Consider the following 25,539-nt stretch of genomic DNA (forward strand, 5'->3'; position numbering starts at 1 on the left):
CAAACCCCTCTTTGAAGGCAATCCTGGGAAACTGGGTAAAGAACAGAGAAATCAGAAAATGATATTTTAATACATTTAGAACGGATAAACAAGGTCCTACTGTATAGCACAGGGAACTATATCCAATCTCCTGGGACAAACCATAATGGAAAAGAATATAAAAAAGAGTGTAAGGACTTCCCTGGCGGTCCAGTGGTTAAGACGCAATGCTTCCCTGAAGGGGGGCCAGGTTTGATCCCTGACTGGGGGAACTAAGATCCCACATGCCAGGCAGCGTGCCCAAAAAAAACAGAAAAAAAAAAAAAAAGAATGTGTATATGTGTATAACTGAGTCACTTTGCTGTACAGCAGAAATTAGCATAACATATTCATCAACTGTACTTCAATTTAAAAAAAAAGAAAATGATATTTTAAGAGGAAGGCCTGGCACCAGCTTGTTGCTGTCCTGAAGCTTGGGAGCACACACCCAAAGCAGTGTGCTTGGGCCAGGGTACCAGAAGCTGTGCCCTGCTGTGCTGCTCTCCAATTCTGCCCGGGAGACCCCGGGCTCCATGAAGGCGGACATTCTTTTCTCTCCTCCCCGCAGCAGCTCCAGCGGTTAGCACCTCCCTGCAAGCTAATAATGATCTTCCAAATAAACTGAGCAGGGAGAGAAGAGCCCGCCCCTACCCTCAGGGACTCTCCTCTCAGGGAGATAGGAGGTGGAGCCCAGGGCCTGACCCAAAGATTTCCAGGTCTGACCAGTGGATGAGGAGTCCTGGATCCTGCCTCGGGGGGGCCCCCATGCTGGCTGGGAATGCAGACTCACCCTCAGGGCAGTCAGGACCGTGAGCTGGGGCTTGAGGGCTTATCCTCAGGGTGGTGGAGGTCAGAGGTCAGCCAGGATGGAATCATCAGGGGAGACACCCTGCTCCCCACTCCCTGAGGATGAGACTGAGATAGGTAATTCCCAAGGCCGTGCTTATCTGGGAGCAGCAGGAGGAGTGAGAAAGCCCTTGTGCCATGGCACAAAAGGAAGAATTTCTCATTATTCCTTTACATTCCACCCCTGCCTTGGCAGGTGAACACACACACAGTGGGGCTGTGGAACCTGTCCTCAGCCTGCACCTGAGTGGGAAGACCACCCACACTAGCGGACGCCTGGGCTAAAAAGATGTGGGCAGCGTGGAGGCGAGTGGCGCCTTTGCCCACTCCCGGCCCTCACAGACACGGCCCACCCACACTCCCCAATGAGACAACTCCTCGTCCTCAGAGGTCAGCTAAGACATTAAGGACTCTGAAAAGCCTGTCTGAACTACTCTCCTCCTGGCTTGGGCCTCTGGTTCCTCCAGACACAGCCAATTTTGACCTAGTCGTCTCAAGTCCAACATGGTACCTTTGTTGGAATGAATCTCACCCTAGCTCCCCGAGAAGGGGCCATTTTTGGATCTCCAGGGCTGGCCTTGGGGCAGGACTGACCCTGCCCCCACCAAGCTGGACTGGGACCGGAAATCATGGTCTGAGATCCACAGCCCCAGATCTGGCCACTCAACTCCAGCCCGAGATCATCTGGGGGCCTGGCCCTCAGTCCTCCTGTTTGTCTATTTCCCCTTCTCCAGATTGCAAAGACAGGTTGGAGAGACTGTCTTGGTCCACATTTGTCATCGTGGCATTGAAAATGGTGTTCTTGGCCACTTCCTCTGTCACATCGTCACATAACATGTCCTCGCTCGACATGTCCTCGCTCAAGGTCCTGAAGAAACCGTTGGAGAAAAACTCATGAGCTGCATCTTTTTGGGAGCTGAGAAAAGCAGCACCGGCCAGGCCTGGCTCTGCACTCCTGAGAGGTGGGTCTTTCCCACGCCTTGGCAGGTCCCCAGCCAAGCTTCACCATGAGCCCGGGAGGGACCCTCACCTCCAGGAGCAGACCTGTTCCATCTCCCAACCCTAGTCAGACCCTTCACTCTTCTGCATATTTGGGACGCTGTCCACCATCTTCATCACGAGCATTTACTGAGCACTTGCCTCGAGCCACTGTGCCAACCACTTTATTATTTTTTAATTAATTAATTAATTAGTTAGTTAGTTATTTTAGGCCGCACCATGTGGCTTGTGGGATTTTAGTTCCCTGACCAGGGATCGAATCCCAGGCCCTCTGCATTGAGAGTGTAGAGTCCTAACCACTGGACCGCCAGGAAATTCCTCCAACCACTTTATATGGGTGTAACCTTCCCAAATCCCTATGAGATAGGAAGGCTCAGCTCCATGTCTTTACCTCTCTGTGCCTCAGTTTCCTCACCTGTAAAATGAGGGATAGTGACAGGACCTGTCACTATTGTATGTGGTGGTTGTTATGATGAAATGTGAAAAGGCATGTATCTAGAACAGGACCTGACACATGGTAAATGTTCCATACAGCTTAGCTATTATTATTACTATGTTATCATCCCATTTTGCAAACGTAGAAACTGAGTCTCAGAAGTATTAGGTAACTTCCCTGTGCACATACTAGGAAGTGTTAGCAGAGATAGAAATCCAGACCCTTTGGCTCCAGAGCCTGTGTTCTTACCTACTATGCTGTCACTCTGCTGCATGGCACTCCCACCCTCTACAATGGGGCAAACACCTATTCATCCTTCAAAGCCCTACTCAAATATCACTTTCTCTGGGAAACCTTCCCCAACTCCCCAAACTAAAGTTCCTCCTTCCTGGGGTCCCTATACGTCCTATACATCCCTCTGTCAGAGTCCATTGGTGATAACTGTTTGCGTATCTGTCTCCCTATAAACTATGGCTTACTTAAGCCTGGGGACTTCTTACCAGCCCTGGTACAATGCCTAGCAGAGGTGGTATCAATGAGAGTCTGAAAAAGGAGGCAAGGAGGAGGGGGTGGTGGGGAGGAGGACTGAGGAAGGCCAAAGGCCCCTGTGCTATTAGCAGAGGGCACTGTAGGACATGAAGCAGCCTCTGCTCCTCCCTGTTGCTCAGGTCCAGGAAGAGAGTTCTGGGCTTTGCTGGCCCAAATCCCAGAAGGGATGGTGCTACCAATCACGACAAGCCTTCTCCAGTGGCACTAGGAGACCAGAGACCAGAAGTGCCCATGAAGCAGTTGGGTGGAGCGCATTTCCCACATGGGGTCCTGGGCTACTGGGGCCAAGAGGCCAGAGTTGTAAATCAAGACTGGGTCCTTTGTGAGCACCTGGGAGTTCAGAAAGGAATGGAGAGGTACTCAGAAAGCTGGTTCCAAGCCAGTCCCCTGTGCCCTGGGAGGGGAGGGAGCCCTGAGTATTTCGAAGGGCATCACCCCAGTCCAGACAGGCACCAGGGGATGAGGAAAGAAGAAGACGTGGCCCAGGCTAGGTCAGGAGAGCCAGGCAGGATGGGAGCTGGCAGAGGCTGAGCTGGACAGAGGTACGTGGCAGCATCCAGTAGAGCTAGGGAGTCTGCTGTGGACATAGAGTAGCCCTTGTATCATAGGCCCTTCTGGCGAAGGGGCAGGGATGGACAGTGCTTGAGAACGAGGCCCTGTTCTGACCAGAGCCCAGAAGCCTCACACACCTACCTTCTCTCTGGCGGAAGGTGCTCCAGGCTGTCAGGGATGGGCTGATCTTGCGTTTCTGGCAGCTTGACGCAGAAGAACAAAGCCACGAAGGCTGAGATGCAGCAGAGAAAGACGGGTAGGATGGCGATGTTCTGGTTGACGACTATCAAGGATGAGATACCTCCAGCAGCCCAGACCAAAGGCAGTAGCCCCAGACCTGTCGCCCTGGAAGGGGAGGTGAAAGTTCATTTGGGGGCTTCTTGGGCCCAGAGACTGGGTAGGGTGGAAAAAGGTTTTAGGGAAAACCCCACACCCTCATCTCCACCCTGTCCCAACTCACTGTGCAACCTTGGAGAATTTAGTTCTTTACTGTTGCAAGGTAGGTAGTAGTTTCTTCATGGGTCCAGGAGTGGGAGAAGTAAGACCACATACCATAGCGTGGGTATGCGTGGGAGGGTGGGGAGGAGGATACTGCAGCCATCACCAAGGGCCCCCGTGGAGAAGGGCCTGAACCTCAGAGCGGCCCAGTCACATTTCAGGCAGTCAGTGCAAGTCAGGGACTGGAGTCAGACTGCCTAGGTCCAAATCCCACTTCTGCCACCTGCTATGTTTGACCTTGAGCCAGTGCCCTTATCTCTCTGATTTCCTGTCCGAAATAGGGTTAATGATGGTGTTAGGGGGATTTTTTGTGGTGAGGGTTAGATGGAGTAACCCATGTAAATTGCTTAGCAGGGTGCCTCTCACCAGGTGATTGCCCAATCTCAGCTGCTGTTATCCATTTTGCTATCGCCCCACACTCCCCATGCCCCCATGGCCATCACCCACCAGGCCCCCTACCTGAGGACAGTGGGGAGGAGCTCAGAAGGGTAGATGTAGAACACGGTGACCGTGGCAGCCAGGCTGAACTCTCCGAGCACGATTATCAAGACCAAGAGGGATTTCAACTCTGTGGCCAGACAATGTGGCCATCCTTCCCTCGGGGCAAGTTGGGGGGCCTGCCCACCGGCCCTCCCTCAATCCCTCTTAGAAGGCATCTGAAGGTCTACCCAGACCACCTGGTCAGCTGGCCAGCAGACTCAGAGGAGGGTCAGTCTGCTAGAGGCCCAGCCAGGCCGGGAATTAGTACATCTGCAGCGGGAGAGTTGGTCAGTGGAGTGGGGACCTCTGTGGCCTCTCAGGCCACCATCTACTGGGTGGACTCAGCTGTTGCACCTCTGCCTCCCTGTATTCCACATGTTCACCCAGCTTCACCCACCCCACGGCCAGCTCCTCCTGAAGCATCCACTCAGCCCCTGGCCTGCGCCTTGTGTGCCGGGCTCCCTGCTCAGGGCTCTCCCCACTTCCCCTTCATCCTCTGCAAGCCTGGTCCCTGGGGCCTGAACAGCTAGACGTTCCGGGATGCCCAACTCCAGACATGTACATTGGAGGAGGAAGAAAAGAGCCTGGGAAACGCCCTTCCTCAGGCCTGGGGAAGCTGGGAGCTGGACGCCCTGCTCACTGACCTGGAGCCAGGAGTTTCAGCTCCTTCCCCATCAGCCTCTGCTGGACCCTGCCCCAGGCCTCCCCACTCCCCACTTTGGGTCTGGCTTTACTTGGCTCTGGGATGAAACCGGAGATCTAATTTTGTATATTGGGGATTTTCCTCCTAGTTTCTCTCACACATGTGAGAGTTTCAGACATTTCTGCTTGACTCATTATAGACCCACTTTTTAAAAAAAACACCAAACAACAGAAATTGAACAATGGCTTTGTTTCCCCCATCTTGTTTTAGCCTGTCAACACTGCCAACATCTGGGAGAGGAAGAGTCCAGGTCAAGACCCACAAAATTCCAGACCCCAGGGAAAGTGAGGGAGCCCCTTGAGGTGGACCCCGCATCCAGGCTCCGCCATCCTGGCCCCAGCGGCTGAGAGGGCTCTTGCGGTCAGCAATTCTGATCAGGTGAATGAACACTGACATCTTTTTTTCTTGGCCATGCCACGTGGCTTGCGGGATTAGGATTAGCTCCCTGACCAGGGATTGAACCCGGGGTCCCCTGCAGCGGAAGCTCGGAGTCCTAACCACTGGGCCGGCAGGATATTCCCAACACTGACATTTTTTTTTTTTTTTTTTTTGCGGTACGCGGGCCTCTCAGTGCTGTGGCCTCTCCCGTTGCGGAGCACAGGCTCCGGACGCGCAGGCTCAGTGGCCATGGCTCACGGGCCCAGCTGCTCCACGGCATGATGGGATCTTCCCAGACTGGGGCACGAACCCGTGTCCCCTGCGTCGGAAGGCGGACTCTCAATCACTGCGCCACCAGGGAAGCCCCCAACACTGACATCTTAATGTCCACATCCTCAGCCCTGCCACACTCTTCTAGCCTTGTGACCTGGAGCATATGCATTGTCTTAAGGTTCTTTGAAATTCTGAAAATATTGCCAGCCCACCCTCCCATTTCCTTCCCTAGTTCTGAGTTGACAGGGCGCAGGGCACTGTGCCCGCCCTGGGAAGGAGTGGCCTCCATACAAGAATTGTTCCTGAGAGATTGGCCCAATGTTACGCTCAATCTTCAGTGGGCAAGTGATTTTTTTCCTGGTGAGACTACAGATGAGACAGGGCAGGGGTAGCAATTGAAGGACTACTTTTGCTGCATCTGTTCACATTTAATTATTGACAGGAGTTGGAATCAGGCAGAAGAAGGCTGCCCACTCTCCTGCACAAGGACGATTCCTCTGGACAGCACGTCCTCCTTTCCCAGGCCTCTGGGAGCTGCAAGTGCCCTGTTTGGGATACCCCCTCCCCTCCGAGAGGGCAGTGCTCTAGCGAATGGCCCCTGCTCAGGACGTGCAGGGGCCTCTGTAGGGCAGGTGGGGTCTGGATGCATGAGGCTAACTGCCAAGGTGTTTTGTTGGCTGGATAGGGGCAGGAGGCAGGAGGGAGGCAGGAGGGAGGGGTTTGAGGAAGCCGGAAGGCCGGGGGTGGCATCAGGGAGGTGAAGTGGGAGGTTAGGGGAAGCTGTACCTGAGGGGAGCAGAAGGCTAAGGAAGCACATGAGGGCACCTTGGAAGAAAGTCAAAATCAGGCTTCGCTTCCTCTTCAACTGCTCAAGGAGAAAGATGCAGCACAGCCGGGCGGGCACCTCCATCATGCCAGGAATCACTTGTGTGAAGTGGATGTTCACTCCCAATTCCTTCATCCTGAGGCTCAGCATATAATAGTTGCAACTGATAGCAAGCCTGGAATTCACTGCCAGAAGAGAGACACTTAGAGAAAAAGACACACACAGAAAGCCGGGGCCAGGAATAAAGACAGAGGCAGAGGAGAGCGCAGCAGGGTGGCAATGGAGGAGAGAAATGAGCACAGCGATCTGGGCTCTGCAGGCTGCACCAGGGTCCTCAGGCCATGCTCCCCCTGCAGCCTGCCCACGCCCATCGTCTCCCTGTACCCCTGGCCTGCAAGGCTGTTTGCAGTCCCTGCTGGGTACTCACCACATGCTGCACATCACCAAGGTCACCTTGCGGAGGTGCCTGTTGCTATAGAAGTCCAGGATAGAGGCCGTAGTCACCTTCTTTCCAGGCAGCTGCAGCTACAGGACAAGCAGGACCAGCCAGAGGCAGGGCCGAGACCCCAGCTTGCTCCTTCCCCCAACAGGACTCACGAGGCCCCCCTGCCCCCCACAGGGCCAGCCTGGCCTCTGTCTTTCCCCTGGCAGGGCTTGATTTTGCTGTCACCATACTCCTCAAGCAGTGGGCTGGGGACACCCTTTGGGCCGAGGTCCCACCTGAAAGGATGAGGAGGGAAGAGGCCTTTGCATAGCCCCCTGCCCTGGTCCCACTCTAGGCCTGAAGCTTCTTACCTTATCCAGCAGACTTACAGGAATGGTCTTCTTGTTCACACCAGCTGCATAGCACAGCACCTGCTTGGCCTCTTTCAGCTTCCCTTTCATCATCAGCCACCGTGGGGACTCTGGGAGAATCCTGCATGGCCCGCCCTTCTCTTACCCATCACTCCAAGATGCCCCGCAGATCCAAGGTGGCACCATCCCAGCCTCAGCGGTGGCCATCCTGCTCCAGCATGAGGTGACTCAGATGTTGGAGGCCCTGAAGGCGACCATCAACCTTGGCCTCCCTCGCCTACCCCCGGCAGTCAGCCCGTCCCCTGCCCAAGCCATACACGTACCCACTGCTGCTCAGTGACACCCTGCCCACTGGCTGCCTCTGCACTACAGCTTCCTTTCCTCAGAGCCACCTCTAAGAGCTGTTTTCTATCTTGGGGGTTGTCCCCACCTGCCAGGCATACTGTCCTCCCCGTCTACACCCTCTAATAGAGCCTCGTTCTTGTAGTTGGGGAATTCTCCTGTTTCCTCTCCATCTCCTAATAGCCTGGAGAGTATGGGGGCAGGACCCCAGGTTTGACCCCAGGGCCCAGCCCCTGCCTCGGTGAGTGGTCTCCACTCTGGCCCATCTCCTCCCCGCCACATCTCCCATTGCCTTTGACCTCAAAAGGCCCCTGGTTCTTCCCGATGCTACCAGGTTGAAGAATCCACACAGATTAACATTTAAAGCACTTAAGTGCCCTTATCTTATCAGTTTGTTAATCCCCCCCCAAGCCCTGACCTAGTATGATTATTCCCATTTTATTCTCAGCCTCAGGGAGTAAGGGCTTGCCCAAGGTCACAGAGTCAGAGCTAGTATGAACCTGATAAGGCACTCTTGACAAAACTATGCCATCAGTCCCTGCTGTGTTCTTGCAACTGTCCCTCCTCCCGCCCCAGCCTGGATTCTGTGGCTGGCCACTGTACACACACACCCAGGACTCTAGAGACAACATCATCCCCTCTACCTGCCCCTGCTCCTATTCCCCCCAGACCCAGGGGCCAGCAACCAGTCACCCTGTTATCCTTCTCCACTCTAAGGCTGCAAAACTGTCCTCAAGAAAGTCACCAAGGGTCTTCCCTGGTGGCACAGTGGTTAAGAATCTGCCTGCCAATGCAGGGGACACAGGTTCGAGCCCTGGTCCAGGAAGATCCCACATGCCGTGGAGCAACGAAGCCTGTGCACCACAACTACTGAGCCTGTGCTCTAGAGCCTGTGCGCCACAGCTACTGAAGCCCACGCTTTCTAGGGCCTGCGTGCCACAACTACTGAGTCCGTGTGCTGCAACTACTGAGGCCCGCCCTAGAGCCTGTGCTCTGCAACAAGAGAAGCCACCGCAATGAGAAGCCAGCGCACCGCAACAAAGAGTAGCCCCCGCTCGCCGCAACTAGAGAAAGCCTGCGCGCAGCAACGAAGACCCAACACAGCCAAAAAATAAATAAAATTTTTAAAAAAATCCAAATGCTATCACGAAAAAAACGAAGGCCTTTTTTGCCTGGAATTTCAGCTAAGTCCCAAAGCTAGTAAGAATGGCTGATAACCTCATCTTCTAAAGAGAGGTTTTACCACATTCAGGACAGGACTTATTAAAGAAATAATAATAATACAAAACAGCCCAGCAGCCAGCTCCCTTGGCCATCTAGAAAGGCTGGAAATTTCCTGTGCATGGAAGTGAGAGGGTCTTGAATCTCTTCCCCTCCCTACGTTGCTCACCAAGTCAAGCCTGGTGAAGGGCACTGCCTTAGAGAAAGGGAGTCTGTCCTTCCATTCTCTGGCTGGAGCTTCCTGATTCAGAAACTTGTGGGCTTGCCCTGGTACCTGTACTCTAGACAGAAGAGTTTCTGGTAGAGTCCTTGTGTGTCTCCTGAATTTGGAGGACTTACACAAACCCAGAGACTGGGGTCCCTTCTCCCTCTGGGTATGGTCAGGCAGGAGGTTGGTGTGAGCAGCCCACAGTGGCAGCCTGCGAGGTGGGGGCCAATGAGTTTTTAGCCAAGTGGACCGTGATGTCTTGAAGGCACCCCATGTGCTAGGGCGAGAAGACCTCTGCAGAAAGAGGCTATGGGGTGAACTGCTAGGGACAGGAGCTGGAGGAAGTCACAACGACAGTGCCTGGAGCATTTGGAAATGCCAACACTCTGAAGACCCACAGATGGGCTCCTGGGGCATTTGAACATCTGCCCTACGGAGGACACTGACCATTGATGACACATCTTTTGTCGTTTTTCTCTGATGCTGGGAACCTGGAATATCAGAGCAGGGAGACAGAGGAGGAAAGCAAAGGTCAGAACAGACTAGGTTGAGCTACCTAGCCACCAGGGAGAAGGTGTGAACTGGATATAAGACCAAGTTTTAAATGGGGACATGACTGGATTTTTTAATGACTGCCAGTGAAGCTTAATGATCAAAATGAGACTTTTTCTTACAACCAAGAATGATGGGAAAGAGACACAACCTGCCCAAGATATTGTCAAGTGTCAGGCGAGGGACAGCTGACAGGACATGTCTGCAGGTAGTGATTGAAGAAAAATGGTGCCCCATTCAATAAGCTGTCTACTCATAGAATGTAGAACTATGTAGACATCGGCTGGAAGAAAGCCCTAAGGGAGATCAGTGTGATGGCTTCTGGGAAAGGATCTGAGGGCTGAGGGGAGCTGAAATTGTTGACTTGTTTTCCATCACAAACCTTTTGATACTACTTAATCTTTAACCATATGCATCAATTGCATTAATAACATTTTAAAAAATGTTTTAAGATCAAGTCATGAGGGGGTGGTGGTGGGATGAATTGGGAGATTGGGACTGACATAGATACACGAATATGTATAAAATAGTACTTCACTTTGCTGTACAGTAGAAACTAACACAACATTGTAAAACAACTATACCTCCCCCCTCACCAAAAAAAAAAAATAGATCAAGTCATGCAACCCTCTTTCCCAGCTACATGCCATGCTACCTGGCATCAACTGGGTCCAGGTCCTCACACTCATTAGGGGTATCTCAACGACTGTTAAAGCTGGTCTCCAGCTTCTGCACAATTTGGAAGGTCTCCAAGCCACCTATGTGCCCTCACTTTTAACTGGTAACCCCAATTCTTACAATCCATACTGTGTACGGTGCAGTGGTTAAAATGCAGGGGCTTTGGAGCCAGAGAGGCTGAGTCACATCCCAGGTCTCCCACTTTTTAGCTGTGTGACCTTGGGCAAGTTATTCTGACCCTCTGAAGCCTCTTCCCTCACCCCTCCCTCCAGCCTCTGGGACAGGAGACTCACGCCCATCTTGTCAAGATAATATGTGATCATGTCAAGATTCAGTATGATCATTTCTTCACCCAGAACTGCCTAACCCTTAACAAGGTGATTTCAGCTTGCTCCCTCTCACCTCCCTATCTGCCTTCTCTTCTGTTCCTCTCCTTTTTCTTTTGCGGTATGCAGGCCTCTCACTGTTGTGGCCTCTCCCGTTGCGGAGCACAGGCTCCGGACGCGCAGGCTTAGCGGCCACGGCTCACGGGCCCAGCCGCTCCACGGCATGTGGGATCTTCCCGGACCGGGGCACGAACCCGTGTCCCCTGCATTGGCAGGCGGACTCTCAACCACTGCGCCACCAGGGAAGCCCCGTTCCTCTCCTTTTGCCACCTGCCCATAGTAAGCAGTGCCGTCTTGCTCTTGTGCCCAGTCCCTCCTCATTACTCCTCCAAGTTTGCTCCATCAGTTGTCCCTTCATAGCTTCCGTCTTTCAGGTCTGTGACTCCCCTACCATTAAAAACATCAGAGACCCTTCCCTGACTCTGCCTTAGCTGCCCACAGACGTCCTCACTTTCCCCCTGCCTGCCTCAGTCCAACACTGGGAAAGTGTCACCTCCTGCCGCTCCGCGGAAGCCACGCCAAGGTCACTAAGGGCAACAGACCCTTCTCCAGCCTCACTTTTCTTGCCTTCAACCCTGACCATTCCCTTGTCCTTGAACTCTTGCCTTTCAACACCTTTCCTTCTGGTTTTCTGCCCACCTCTCTGACATCTCTTTGAGGATCTCCTCTGATGGGGTTAATGCTGGGGTTCCAGAGGCTCTGCCCTTGGCTCCCCATACACTTTCTCCCAGGGAAAATCCCACCCACTCCAGCCCTTCAAGGACCCTCCACACCCCTCAATCTCCAGCCCAACAGACCCATCCCTGTGCATGCCCTGTATTTGTTTGCTCACCAGATATAAGAGATGAGGGGGAACACAGGTGCCCCACTCACCAGAAATAGCAGCCGCCAGTGGGGAAGGCTGTAGGCAAGTCCCGTCAGGAATATGACCCCCATAGCGAAAAGCAGTGTCCCAGGATGATGGCGTGGGCCCGGCGCATGCCCACTAGCCACTCAGTGACTGTGCAGAGGCCAGGAGGACAAAATCATAATCAGCTCAAGGTACCCAGGGCTGCCCCTGCCCCCAGCCTTCTGAGATGCCCCAGCCCTGCTCAGGGACTGGGTTTCTTCTGCCTGCTCAGGATCCGGGTCCAGAGACAGCACTTCAAAGCCAGGCAGAGTGCCTCTGCGCCCCCAGGGCACACTTGCCTGGGCTCCAAACCACAGACATAGCCTCCAGTCTGTCATCAACTTGGCTGTTCCCTTGGAACACCTCCCCCCTGACCACACGCCTGTCATTGAGAAGCTCTGGCCCTGGGTACAGCACCTCACATGTGGCCTGACACAGGCAAGGCGAGACATCACTGTCCTTGTCTTGGTTCTTAGTGTATCAGTGCTTTGGCCACCTAGACCCCGGCCTTTGTGGAGGACCCAGTTCCCTCTGGCTGGGCTCTGAAAATTTCCCAATGAGAAACGGGAGCAGGTTCCCCAGCAGGTTCCTGTGAGGCTGAATAAATGTACGGGCACTTGGGAATTTTGCATCACACAGGCCTGGGGTGGAATCCCAGTTCCTTCACTGAACTGCCGTGTGACCCTGAGTAAGTTGGTTAACTTCTTAAGGCTCAAGTATCTTCCTGAGCTAAAGGAATAATAGATTAGTGCCTACCGAACAGACAGTTGCCAGGGTGAAAGGAGGCAATACATATAGAGGGCTTAGCAGCTACCTGGCCCAGGTGGGGGAAGCAAGGGGTATAAAGGGGGGATGTGTGGGGTACCAGGGGGATGACAGTGCAAGGGCAGTGTGGGCACAGATTCTCTGCCATCTCTAGGCCTCCACAGCCTGCCTGACTGGACCACAACTCCCCCTGTCCTGCGGGCTCCCAGTAGGTACATGCGCGCCCCGCCTCCCCGCCCCCCCACCTCACTTAAAGACGCGCTGCTGATGGCATAGCCCACCGCAGCTCGGGACACGCCAAAGCGGAAGAACAGATATTGGTGAAAGCTGTTGACAAAGGCTGTCCCGAAGCCGAAGATGATCAGTCCCAGCAGCGACAGCAGGATGCTTGGGTGGCGGCCCAGCCTGCGCGCGTGCAAGGGAGGGGAGACTGCACCAAGTGCATGGACCTATGTGGCTGGCCCCAGCCCGCTCCCAGCACCAAGACCAGGCCCCGAGCCATACACTCGCCTCCGGAGGGCCCCTACCCTTGCCTCCCCTAAATTGAGACCCTTCAGCTCTGAATGGCCACAAGGAGGAGGCAGGGGTGTCCCGGGGACCAGAGGGAACTCTGGAAGACTTACTTGTCAGTTATGAACCCGAAGAGGAAAGACCCTGTCAAGAGTCCCACCAAGTACATGTTCTGCACGATTTCCGGGTTCGGTTCCTTGCCACACACCAAGTCAAACTGGGGGTTATATGCAGGGATTGGCCACAGGCCTCCATCCAGGGCCTTCTAGGTTGAGACTGAGCCTCCACCCAGGGTGGGCCTTTAGGCAGAAGGGGCCTGGGACAGGGGCAGGTAACTGTGTGCAGCATGCCTCAGCTCTGTTACCTCTGCATCCCATCCTGCATCTGGCAGACTCTAGGAGTTAGGCCTGGAGAGAGGGACCAGAGACACAGGCCAAGAAGGGGGCTGGGTGAAGAGGTAATGGAGCAAAGGCCAGAATCACCCAAGACCCTTTTCCAAGTACAGATGCTAGGCCTCACCCTAGAGAATCAAACTGGGCAGGTCTGTGCTGTGAAGGGCCCAGGTAGCAGCTTAGGCTGAGAAACTCCATAAGAGGTACCAGATCAAAGATGCTTCTTTCCCCAGTTCCCTAATTTCTGTGATTTCAGAGGGCAGAACCACAACTACAGAAGCAATTCCCTGGGCAGGTGGCAAACCCTGCCACCTGACATCTGCCCCTAGTCCCCAATCTACTCTAGCTTCCTGGCTAAGACCTGTAAGACCAGGGCTGGGCAGCAGGAATCCTGTTTCTGCCTTGGCCCTGTCTCTGTGGGTTGACCTTGGGCCAATTGCTTCCCCTCCCTGAGCCTCAGTTTCCCCACCTGTTCAGTGAGGGTGAGGGCAAATCTCTGGGGTCCTGGGTTAGCTACAGACAACTCAGGACAAGGCATACCTCATTGATCAGTGATCGCTTCTTGACCTCAGGATAGATCCACCCATCTTGACATGAGTCTCTGTGGTTGAGCCCAAAATGGATGATAGAATCCAGATCCCAGTCCACAGGCAAGTACGTGAGGCAAGTCAGGAAACTGCCATTGGGTGCTTGGGGCAGGGTCAGATTCAGCCGCTCAGACTCCATCAGGTTGGGGCCCACTGCCAGTATCCAGCTGGTGTTGCAATAGGGCTTCTGTGGTTTGAACACGAAGATGTCAGCAAACAAGAAGAAGGTGGACAGGATGTTGGGAATGAAGGTGAGGGCCACCAGCCTCCGCTGGAATGTGCCAAACTCCCCTACTGCATCCATGATGGTGGCAAACTTATCATCTTGCTTGGCTTCTATGGCCCTCAATCTGCGTAACAGCATGTCCAGAGAACAGGAACGGGGGCTTTCTGCTGCCTCATGTTGGTGGAAGCTCCTGAGATAATGCTGGGATTTGAACTCTACCTTGAAGTTGTTTTCCTTTGCCATCTGTTCAAAGAGAGGATGCAGCTCAGTCTTCACTGACACCACTTTTCAGATATCATAGACCAGCGTGGGAGGCACTGGCCAGAAACTGGCTTGAAACAGTTTGGATCCCAACCTTGATGTTCTCTGTACTTCCCTCCTTTGCTTCTGAAATTTCTTAATTTGGCCCCCATTGGCCCACCCGTCCCTGATGTGTATAGAGCACTTAAGATTTTTTAATGTTTTAGAAAATGCTCTGCTTCTGTTATCATGAATGACTAAGTTCTGAGGAGCTCTCCTGCAACTTGCCCACAATGGAAACTTTGTTTACACACACACTGAGGCACCACCAGTCTTGCAAAAGGTAGGAGAGGTCTCCAGGGACCATTCCTTAAAAAAAAAAACAACAACAACAACAACAGGGACTTCCCTGGTGGTGAAGTGGTTAAGAATCCGCCTGCCAATGCAGGCGACACAGGTTCGAGCCCTGGTCTGGGAAGATCCCACATGCCGTGGAACAGCTAAGCCCGTGCACCACAACTACTGAGCCTGTACTCTAGAGCTGCGAGCCACAACCACTGAAGCCCGTGCGCCTAGAGCCCATGCTCTGCAACAAGAGAAGCCACTGCAGTGAGAAGCCCGCGCACCACAATGAAGAGTAGCCCCGCTTGCTGCAACTAGATAAAGCCCGCGCGCAGCAACGAAGACCCAATGCAGCCAAAAATATATAAATTAATTAAAAAAACAACACACACACACACAAATCTGGCTCTGAAGTGGCCATGAACTGAGGCCAAGGTGGGTGGCTGCAAGCCTTGATCACAGAGGTGAGAAGACAGGGCTGGTGCCATGGGGCACCAAAATGGTAGGGTGACAGACAGCAACAGAGAGCCAAGCTGGAAAGGCAGGCGGAGGGGAGGAGTGAGGTAGCAACACTGACTGTAAGGATATTACCTTGGAACAGCAGCAAAGTGGGGAACCTAAGCGGGGCTGAAGAGGTCCTGGGTTGGGGCACCCCTTGGCTACCAGCAAAAGCAGATGAAGGTCTTCTCTGAAGGAAAATTTCTCCAAACTAAGCTTGCAAGGCTCTCACAGATTAAGATCAAGCCAAGGGCTCAAAACAAATATTATCTAACCCATAAGAAGTTAAGTCATTCTGAGAGTAAGAGATGGAAGTTATAATTACAGAAATGGACTTATAACCAGAGGCCAAAAGCAGACACCTTTGGAGGGAAGACACAACTTCTAAAAATAAAAATTACTGAATAACAAGTTGTTGAAATAAACACACTAAAGGGAAGGTTAAATAGATTCGACACAAAGATGAATTAGAAGATAGAAGATTTAACGTTCATCTAGTTGCAGGCCCAGTGGGAGAAAGAGAGAAGCGATATTTAAAGAGATAAGAGCAATCCATTTTCTAAAATTTGAAAAACATGAATCCTTAGAATCAGGAAACAGTGTATCCCAAGCAGGATAAATAAAAGAGAAACCCACTGTAACAAGGCTGCAGAACACCAGTGACAAAGAAAAGATTTTCAAAAACATCTAGAGAGAAGATAGATCATGGACAAATGAGCCGTGTCTACAGACTTCTGTTAAGAAACAAAAGTTGTGGACAACATATTTGGAGGAATTTTATCTTAAAACTGACCAAACCCATATTTGTAAGATAAAACACCTGAATCATTGAGGATCCAAGTTGTGATTTGAAGTCTATGACATTTTCATAAGGGGAAAATGTTACCACTACTTTAATTACTGTTATAAATAGCTTTATAATGTTGAAGACTCATTGTTTAACTCTAAGACTTTTTTTTTTTGCGGTACGCGGGCCTCTCACTGTTGTGGCCTCTCCCGTTGCAGAGCACAGGCTCCGGACGTGCAGGCTCAGCGGCCATGGCTCACGGGCCCAGCCGCTCTGCGGCATGTGGGATCCTCCTGGACTGGGGCACAAACCCGTGTCCGCTGCATCGGCAGGCGGACTCTCAACCACTGCGCCACCAGGGAAGCCCTAACTCTAAGACTTTTGAATTTTCTTTTTCTTTTCTTTTTTTTAAAGAAATAACCAAAAGTTGTTAAGCAACAAGGAAACCAGAAGAGAGTGAAGAGTATCTTCGACATGTTGATAGGAAATAACAGCCAACCTAGAATTGCTTACTCAGCAAAATTATCTGTCAGAGTAAAATGAAGAGAGTTATAGTCAAAAATTGAGTTAGCAACAGATCTGATTTAATGGAACTTCTAAAAGTTAAGGAGGGGGATGCTCCAAATAAAATAAAATAAAATGTATATGAAAATGCAAAATCCTAAAATAATTCAAACAATTAAGAATGGTTTTGGTGGGAATTCCCTGGCAGTCTAGTGGTTAGGACTCTGAGCTTTCACTGCCAGGGGCCCAGGTTCAGTCCCTGGTTGGGGTACTACGACCCCACGAGCCTCGCAGTGTGGCCAAAAAACAACAACAACAAAGTTTTGGAGTAGGAATATACAGTGTAGTGAAAAAAAGAGTCCAGAAACTGGATAAAAGAGGAACTCATCAATAAATGGGTCTGGAACTATTGGGAAAAAAAAAGAGGATAAGGAGGAGGAAAATTATGTCAAGACGACAAACTAATAGGCAGTGATGAGCAATCTAAATGGTAAACATGTAAGCAAATCCAAATATTGATTGCATTAAATAATAAAAGCTCTGTTCAACTGTGGAGTTAAAAAAAAAAAAGATAAAATGGTGGGCAGCAATAATATATTTCAGGATGGAGATGATGAGAGCCGAAGTATCTTTAAATCTTTCTATTGTTCAAGGTGTAGGAGAAAGACACCAAGATTTCAAAGTTACTTTTCTCGTTTTTTTTTTTGGCCACACCACGCTGCCTGGCTTGCGGGATCTTAGTTCCCTGACCAAGGATCCAACCCATGCTCCCTGCAGTGGAAGCACGAAGTCTTAACCACTGGACCACTAAGGAAGTCCCTCAAAGTTACATTTGCATGATAAAATTTTAAGGATAACCACTACAATAATATAGCTAGAAAACAGTAGTGGAAAAAGGTAGGCTAAAGGGAAAAACAAAAACAAGACCTCAATCGAAAAAGGGAAGAAAAGAAAAAAGGAAACGTAGAAAAAGTGGATTTCAGTAATTGTGACTGGAAAAATGAATCAAAGTATATTGATTATCACTAGTTAAAAGAGATAGTTGGATTGAGCTTTTGAAAAATCAAATTAATATGCTGTTTTTAAATAGGGCGGCCGGGACTTCCCTGGTGGTACAGTGGTTAAGACTCTGCACTCCCAATGCATGGGGCCCAGGTTCCATCCCTGGTCAGGGAACTAGAGCCTGCATACTGCAACTAAAAGAGCCCGCATGCCACAACTAAGACCTGGCACAGCCAAATAAATAAATAAATATTTAAAAATAAATAAACAGGGTGGCCAGTATTTCCCAGAACATACCCAGTTTATGTCTTTTATGCTTGTGTAATTATTCATAGCGCCCCCTTTCCCTCTCACAAGTGTTTTGATTTTGATGACAACTTGGTCACTCTGTAAGAAGGCACACTTAAAGCATAGGGACATGAAAAGGCTGAGAGTTAAAGGATGGAAAAAGTTATATTAGGCAAAGAGTAATCAAAAGAAATCTGATTTAGCTATACTATTACCAAAACAAAACAAAACCCCATAAAGTATCATTAATAGAGAGATTCATTATCTAAAGACAAAACGTTCAGTACACCAAAAAATTAAATATATATGAACCTAATAAATGTCTTCAAATATATAAAATAATGAGTATAACTCATAGGAGAAGTTGATATCTCTAATACCATAATGAGAAATTTCAATGCACCTTTTCAAGGAGCCAAAATGTAAAACCTTAGCAAAGATAGATTATTTTAATAACACAATTAACAAGATTAAACTAATGACCATTTCTAAAATTCTGCATGTAACAACTAGAGAATACACATTTTTCTCAAGCTTACTCAGAGCATTTGCAAAACTTTATCATACACTAGGCAATAAAGCAAGCCTCGACAGAAATTTTCTTTTTTTCTTTTTGGCCGCACTGCACGGCATATGGGATCTTAGTACTCCGACCAGGGATTGAACCCACACCGCGTGCATTGGAAGCAGGGAGTCTGAACCACTGTACCGCCAGGGAAGTTCTCATGACAAATTTCAAAGAATAGGCATCATATAGACCTGTCTTCTGACTACAATGAGATTAAATTAGAAGTCACTAACAGCTTAATAATTTAAAATTCCATATGTTTTTCATACATGTGTAATATAGTTACATTCATTTATCACAGTCTGCATTCCACCCTGGGATCCCTCTATCTCTTAAATGATTTTTTTTTAAATTTGTACATGGTAAGGTTCATTCTATGGGCTGTAAAGTCCTGTGGGTTTTGACAAATGCGTGGAGTCATGTATCCACCATTAGAGTATCAGACAGAAGTCTCACTGCCCTAAAAAATCTGTGCTCCACCTATTAAATCCTCCTCTCTCTTCTCAACCCCTGGCAACCACTGATCTTTTTACAGTATATCTTCCTTTTTCTGGAGTGTCATATACCTTTTTTTTTTGCGGTACGCGGGCCTCTCACTGCTGTGGCCTCTCCTGTTGCGGAGCACAGGCTCCATACGCGCTTGCTCAGCAGCCATGGCTCACGGGCCCAGCCCCCTACGGCATGCGGGATCCTCCCAGACCAGGGCACGAACCCGTGTCCCCTGCATCGGCAGGCGGACTCTCAACCACTGCGCCACCAGGGAAGCCCGGAGTGTCATATACCTTTAATCATACACTATATAGCCTTTTCAGACAGGCTTCTTTCACTCAGCAGTATGCACTTAAGGCCATTCATATTTTTTCATGGCCTAATAGCTTGTTTCTCAAAAATCACAGAATAATATTTTTCAATGTATCCACGTACTCCAGTTTGCTTATCCATTCATCAATTATTGAAGGACATCCTGGTTGCTTCCAGTGTTTGGCAGCTGTGAATAAAGCTGCTATAAACATTTGCGTGCAGGTTTTTGTGTGGATACAGTTTTCAAATCAGTTGGGTAATACCTAGGAACACGAATGTTGAGTCATATGGTAAAACTATGTTTAGCTTTGTAAGAAACTGGAAACTGTCTTCCAAAGTGGCTATACCATTTTGCACTCCCACCAGCAATGAATGAGAACTCTTGTTGTTCTGCATCCTTGCCAATTTATTTGATTTTAGCCATAATAATAGATGAGCTCTTTTATTTAGTTTTTCATTCTTTTAAGTTGCACTTCCCTAATGACAAATAATGTTGAGCATCTTTTCATATGCTTATTTGCTATCTGTATATCTTCTTTGGTGAGTTATCTCTTCAGATCTTTTGCCTGTTTTTTTAAATTGGGATGTTTACCTTCTTACTGTTGAGTTTTGAGTTATTTGTATATTTTGGATACAAGTCTTTTATCAGCTATGTTTTGCAAATATTTTCTCCAGTCTCTGGCTTGCCCTTTTATTCTCTTAACAGCATCTTTTGCAGAGCAGAAGTTTTTTATTTTAGTAAAGTCCAATTTGGGACTTCCCTGGTGGTCCAGTGGTAAAGAATCCGCCTTACAATGCAGGGGACACGAGTTTGATCCCTGGTCAGGGGAACTAAGATCCCACATGCCGCGGGGCAACTAAGCCCGCGTGCCACAACTACTGAGCCTGCGTGCCGCAACTACAGAGCCAACGCACGCTGGAGCCTGTGCGCCACAACTAGAGAGAGAAAACCTGCACACCACGGCTAGAGAGAAGACTGTGCACCACAACAAAAAGCCCACGTGCCGCAACTAAGACCTGACGCAGCCAAAAATAAACAAAATTAATAAATCTTTAAAATAAAAGTCCAATTTATCAATTTTTTTCTTTCATAGATTTTGCTTTTGGTGTCATATCTAAAAATTCATTGCCAAACCCAAGGTCACTTAGATTTTCTCCTATGTTGTCTTCTAGAAGTTTTATATAGTTTTGTGTTTTACATTTAGGTCTATGATCCATTTTGAGTTAATTTTTGTAAAGGTTGTAAGATCTGGGTTTACATTTTTTTTTTACATTTAATTTTTGCATATGGTCATCCAATTATTCCAGTACCATTGTTGAAAAGACTATCCTTTCTCCATTGAATTGCCTTTGCTTCTTTGCAGTTGACTATATTTATGTGGGTCTATTTCTGAACTTTCTATTTTGTTCCATGGTTCTATGTGTCTATCCTTTTGCCAATACCACGCTATTTTGATTATGGAAGACTTTATAAGAAGTCTTAAAATCAGGTAGTGTGAAGCCTCCAACTTTGTTTTTCTTCACTACTGTGTTGGATATCCAGGTCTTCTGCGTTTCCATTTGAACTTTAGAATAAGTTTGTTGATATTTGCAAAACAGCTTGCCGTGCTTTTGATTGAGATTATATTGAATCTATAGGTCAGTTTGGGAAGCGTTGATGTCTTACCAACAATATTGAGTCTTTCAATCCATGAACATGGAATATACATATATTTTTTCTAAAGTTTATTAAGTTTTATAAATATATATTTTTAAGTTAATAAAACTTGCGACTATCTCAGACGTCAAAGAAGAGATCATCATGAAAATTTTAAAATATTTATAAACGAGTGATAATATAAATGCTTATAAGTGAAAACTATAAAAACTTATACCACCCATATCAAACCTATGGGTGGTATAAAAAGTGGTACTCTGTGGGAAATTTATAGTGTTACCTGCTTTATAATAGAAAATCAGAAAGACTGAAAATTAATAAACTAAATGCCCATCATAGGAAGTGAAAAAAGAACAAAATAATATAAACCTAAATAAATAGATTATAAAGTTAAGACAGAAATAAAGGAAACAGGAAACAATAATAGCAAGATATGGAAACAACATTAAGTGTCCATCAATGGATGAATGAATAGAGAAAATGTGGTATATATTTATATATACAATGAAATACTATTTAGCCACAAGAAAAAACAGAAATCCTGCCATTTGTGACAACATGGTGGATCTTGGGAGCATTATGCTAGTGAACAGACAGAGAAGGACAAATACTGTATGGTATCACTTTTATGTGGAATTTTTTTTTTTAAGTCAAAACTAGTGGAAACAGAAAGTTTAAGTGGTTTCCAAGGGCTGCGAGTGGGGAGATAGGAAGAGGTTGGTAAAAGGGTAATTACTTTCAACTGTAAGAGGAATAAGGTCTGAGGATATAATGTAAAAACATGGTGACTATAGTTGATAACACTATATTGTATAATTGAAATTTGCTAAGACAGTAGAACATAAGTTTCACACACACAAAAAAGATAAATATGTGAGGTGATAGATGTGTGAATTAACTAGATGAAGGGAGTCCTTTTGTAATATATATGTATATCAAAGAACCACAATGTACACTTTGAATATCTTACAATTTTGTATGTCAATTTCACATTTACCTTTGCTAATTTTTTTTAATGTTTCAAATGATCAATTTTATATTAGGTATATTTTACCACAATAAAAAATGTTTTAAAAATATGTGCAAGGGTATTCCCTGGAGGTCCAGTGGTTAGGGTTCGGCACTTTCACTGCTGTGGGCTGGGTTTCAATCCCTGGTCAGGGAACTAAGATCCCACAAGCCATGCAGCAGGGCAAAAAAAAAAAAAAAAAAAAAAAAGTACAAGACCTGTGTGTAAAATAATTATAAAACTTACAGAAATATGTTAAAAAGAAAAATTAATGGAGAGATATCTAATAGTCATGAATAAAAGTTGTCAATTTTTCCCCATGTTGATCTGTAGATTCAGTACAAATCCAGTCAAAATCCAAAAGGTATTTTTTTGTGAAATTTGCCAAGATAACTCTAAAATTACTATGGAAGAACAAAGGGCATGAATATCTAAGACAATTCTGAAGAATAATAAGGAGGAATGATTTGTCCTGCCAAACATCAGAATCTATTATAAAGTTATATTCATTAAAGACAAGGTGGTCTCAGTGCAGGAGTAGCTAAATAGCCCAGAAATAGATTTATGCAAACAATTTTTAAAAATATTTATTTTGGCTGCACCAGGTCTTAGTCGCAGCACATGGGATCTTCGTTGTGGTATGCAGGATCTTCAGTTGCGGCATGCAGGCTTCTTAGTTGTGGCATGCGGACTCTTAGTTGCGGCACGCATGAGGGATCTAGTTCCCCGACCAGGGCTCAAACCCGGACCCCCTGCACTGAGAGCGTGGAGTCTTACCCACTGGACCACCAGGGAAGTCCCAAACAAATCTGGATATATGAGAGACAGACTTGCATGACAGGTCAGTAAATGGAAAAAAATTAACATTGGTTCCTGTCTCACACCATAAACAAAAATTTCAGCCCTATTAAGGACCTAAATTTAAAGAACAAAATTTTTATTAGAAAAAAAATATATATATATATTTTTTCCCCCGACCAGGGATTGAACCCATGTCCCCTGCATTGGAAGTTGGATTCTTTACCACTGGACCACCAGGGAAGTCCCTGTCCCAGCCTTTTTTCAATTTTATATTTGTATCTCTTATATACTTTTTATTTTATGTACAGTAAAATACACCCTTTGTTGTGTACAGTTCTGTGGGTTTTGACAAAGGTATAGAATAGTATATCTAGCACCAAAATCATGATGTGGAGGGGTTCCATTACCCCTAAAATCCCCTTGTGTTTCTCCTCCTTCTACTCCACAATCTCTTGCAATCACTGTTTCTATAGTTTTGCCTTTTACAAAATGTCATTTAAATGGAATCAAACATTACTTAGCATCTAGGGTCTAGTTCCTTTTACTGGAATATATTTTTGACTTTACGTGAAAAATGATTTCTTTTTTCTTTTTTTTTTTTTTCACTTTAAGAAAAGTCTTTCTTTTCAAGGAACATTTTCTCATTCTCTGTTCTTGGCATACATTTTAAATTCTTACCAGTAGAACCAAAGCCTCCTGAAACCCTTACAGTGTCATCTAAAACTTGAACTTCCTCTATTTCTGGGTAAAAAAAATCTGTTCACAAATGAGCTGTGCAATTTTATCACACTTTTTACTTCAAACTTTGCCACAATTAAATAGTACAATACCAACATTTCCTCTACAATCTTCATCTATGACACCAGCTTCTACATCTATGAAATGTTTTGCAGCCAAGCTAGAACATGGAGCTACTCTCCCATAGCACCCAGAAGGAAGAGGTACCTGAATGTTGGTTTTCACAAGGGCTTTCTCCATAGGTGGTACTGTGCAATCACAGGCAGTGTACAGGTCAGAGCCTGCGGTGCACGTAGTCCCCTTGGTCTGGGTGGTGGTGTGCTCCGAGAGCTGGGCAAAGTGGAGCGGTATGCCGCCCTCCTCTGCAAGCTGGGCCACCTTGCTGGGGGAGACGACTTGTCTCCTGAGAGCAGGGCATGGCAGGCCAGAATGTGAGCACAAGAGGGAGCAGGGTGAACCAAAAAAGGATTTCTTAATCAGGACACGAAAGCTATGCTAGTCTATGCTAACCATAAAATAGGGCTTCCCTGGCGGCTCAGTGATTAAGAATCTGCCTGCCAATGTGAGGGACACGGGTTCGAGCCCTGGTCCGGGAAGATCCCACATGCCGCGGAGCAACTAAGCCCGTGTGCCACAACTACTGAGCCTGCGCTCTAGAGCCCGAGAGCCACAACTACTGAAGCCCGCGTGCCACAACTACTGAAGCCTGCGCGCCTAGAGCCCGTGCTCCGCAACAAGAGAAGCCACTGCAGTGAGAAGACTGCGTACCACAACGAGTAGCCCCCGCTCGCCGCAACTAGAGAAAGCCCGCGCACAGCAACGAAGACCCAGCACAGCCAAAAAATAAATAAACAAATGAATTAAAAAAATTTTTTTGATTATAAATTTGACTACTCAAAAATGAAAATCATAGAGTTAAAATAAACACAACTGGGAGAATATATTGAAAAACTTGTATTACTGGGGAGAAAAAGGATCAAGAATATGTAAAGAAGCCACAGATCAATAATAAAAAGACAATAGAAAAATGACAAAAGACATGAATGGGCATTGCAAGAAGAGGAAATTTAAACAAACATACGAAGAGATGTTCAACCTCTTTAATAATGAGGGAAATGCAAATCAAGACCATAATTTACACTCATTTGCTTAAGAAAACTTAAGAAATCTGACCATACCCAGTATCTATCTTTTACACATTTCTGACAGGATTATTCATAGTTCCACTTTGGAAAACAATTTGGCATTGTCTTATAGAGCTGAATATCCCCACACATTATGACCCAGCAATTCTACTCCCAGTTACATACTCTGGGCAAACATTTGTACATATGATCCAAGAAGACTACCAAAACATTCACGACAACACACCTCAAATGTGAAGAAAAAAAAAAAAGAGCCCAAACGCTCCATCAGCAGAGGAATGGATAAACTGTGGTATATTTATCTAGTGGAATGCAATACAGCAATGAAAATGCATAAATTTCAGTTACATCTCTTAAGACTTGACCAGCCGTTGCTGGCTTTGAAGATACAAGGAACTGTGAGCTAAGGAACTGTGGGCAGCCTTTGGAGGCTGGAACAGGCAAGGAAATAAATTCCCCTACGACAGCTGATTTTAGCTTAGTGAGACCCATTTTGGCCTTCTGACCTGCAGGACTATAAGGTAATAAATCTGTGTTGCTTAAAGCCGCTAAGTTTGTGACAATATATTACAACAGCAACAGAAAACTAGTACAGTGTGCATGTGTATAAGTTTGGAGGGAGTGTCACAGGATAGAAGAGACTTCCCAGGCAGAGAGGGAGAGAGAGAGGGAAGGAAGAAGGGAGGGAGGGAGAGAGGGAAGGAGGGAAACTTTGCTTTGCTCAGAGAGATTTGGCTTTTGGGCCTGGAGCCAGCTTCCCGGGCAGGGTCCCCTTCAGTGTCCCCCACAGCATCACCTGAATACCCACAGGGGCCTGACAGTCTGCAAGGCCCTGGAGCACTTGTTCCCAAAGGTCCCCTGCCAGGTGGACAGGCCCCAGGTAATTGGTTCTCAATGTAAAAAGTGGAGACTAAGGCCTGGGACAGGAAGGTATAACCAGGAGCAGCCCCCCTTCTGAGGGCAGGAAATGGCCAGATGCCACACCTGAGAACTCACGCTTCCCGGAAGGACAGCCCGCTCCTTCCACAGACTCCCCACAGCCGAACAGGC

General features: G+C 47.7%; 1 protein-coding gene across 1 annotated transcript; it reads right to left on the bottom strand.

The window, feature by feature from the left end:
* Positions 1 to 37: 37 nt before the first annotated feature.
* On the bottom strand, positions 38 to 24,049 carry SLC22A14 (solute carrier family 22 member 14). Its single transcript, XM_004277936.4, is given in 13 exon segments — positions 38 to 1,732; positions 3,542 to 3,745; positions 4,358 to 4,490; positions 4,845 to 4,865; positions 6,519 to 6,733; positions 6,986 to 7,083; positions 7,354 to 7,474; positions 11,573 to 11,684; positions 11,687 to 11,740; positions 12,645 to 12,799; positions 13,018 to 13,121; positions 13,837 to 14,352; positions 23,552 to 24,049. Coding segments are annotated over 13 exon segments (1,935 nt in total). The 5' UTR covers positions 23,585 to 24,049; the 3' UTR covers positions 38 to 1,563.
* Between the last annotated feature and the right edge of the window lie 1,490 nt (positions 24,050 to 25,539).

The sequence above is a fragment of the Orcinus orca genome, chromosome 10 (assembly GCF_937001465.1).
Source record: "Orcinus orca chromosome 10, mOrcOrc1.1, whole genome shotgun sequence".
Lineage (NCBI taxonomy): Eukaryota > Metazoa > Chordata > Mammalia > Artiodactyla > Delphinidae > Orcinus > Orcinus orca.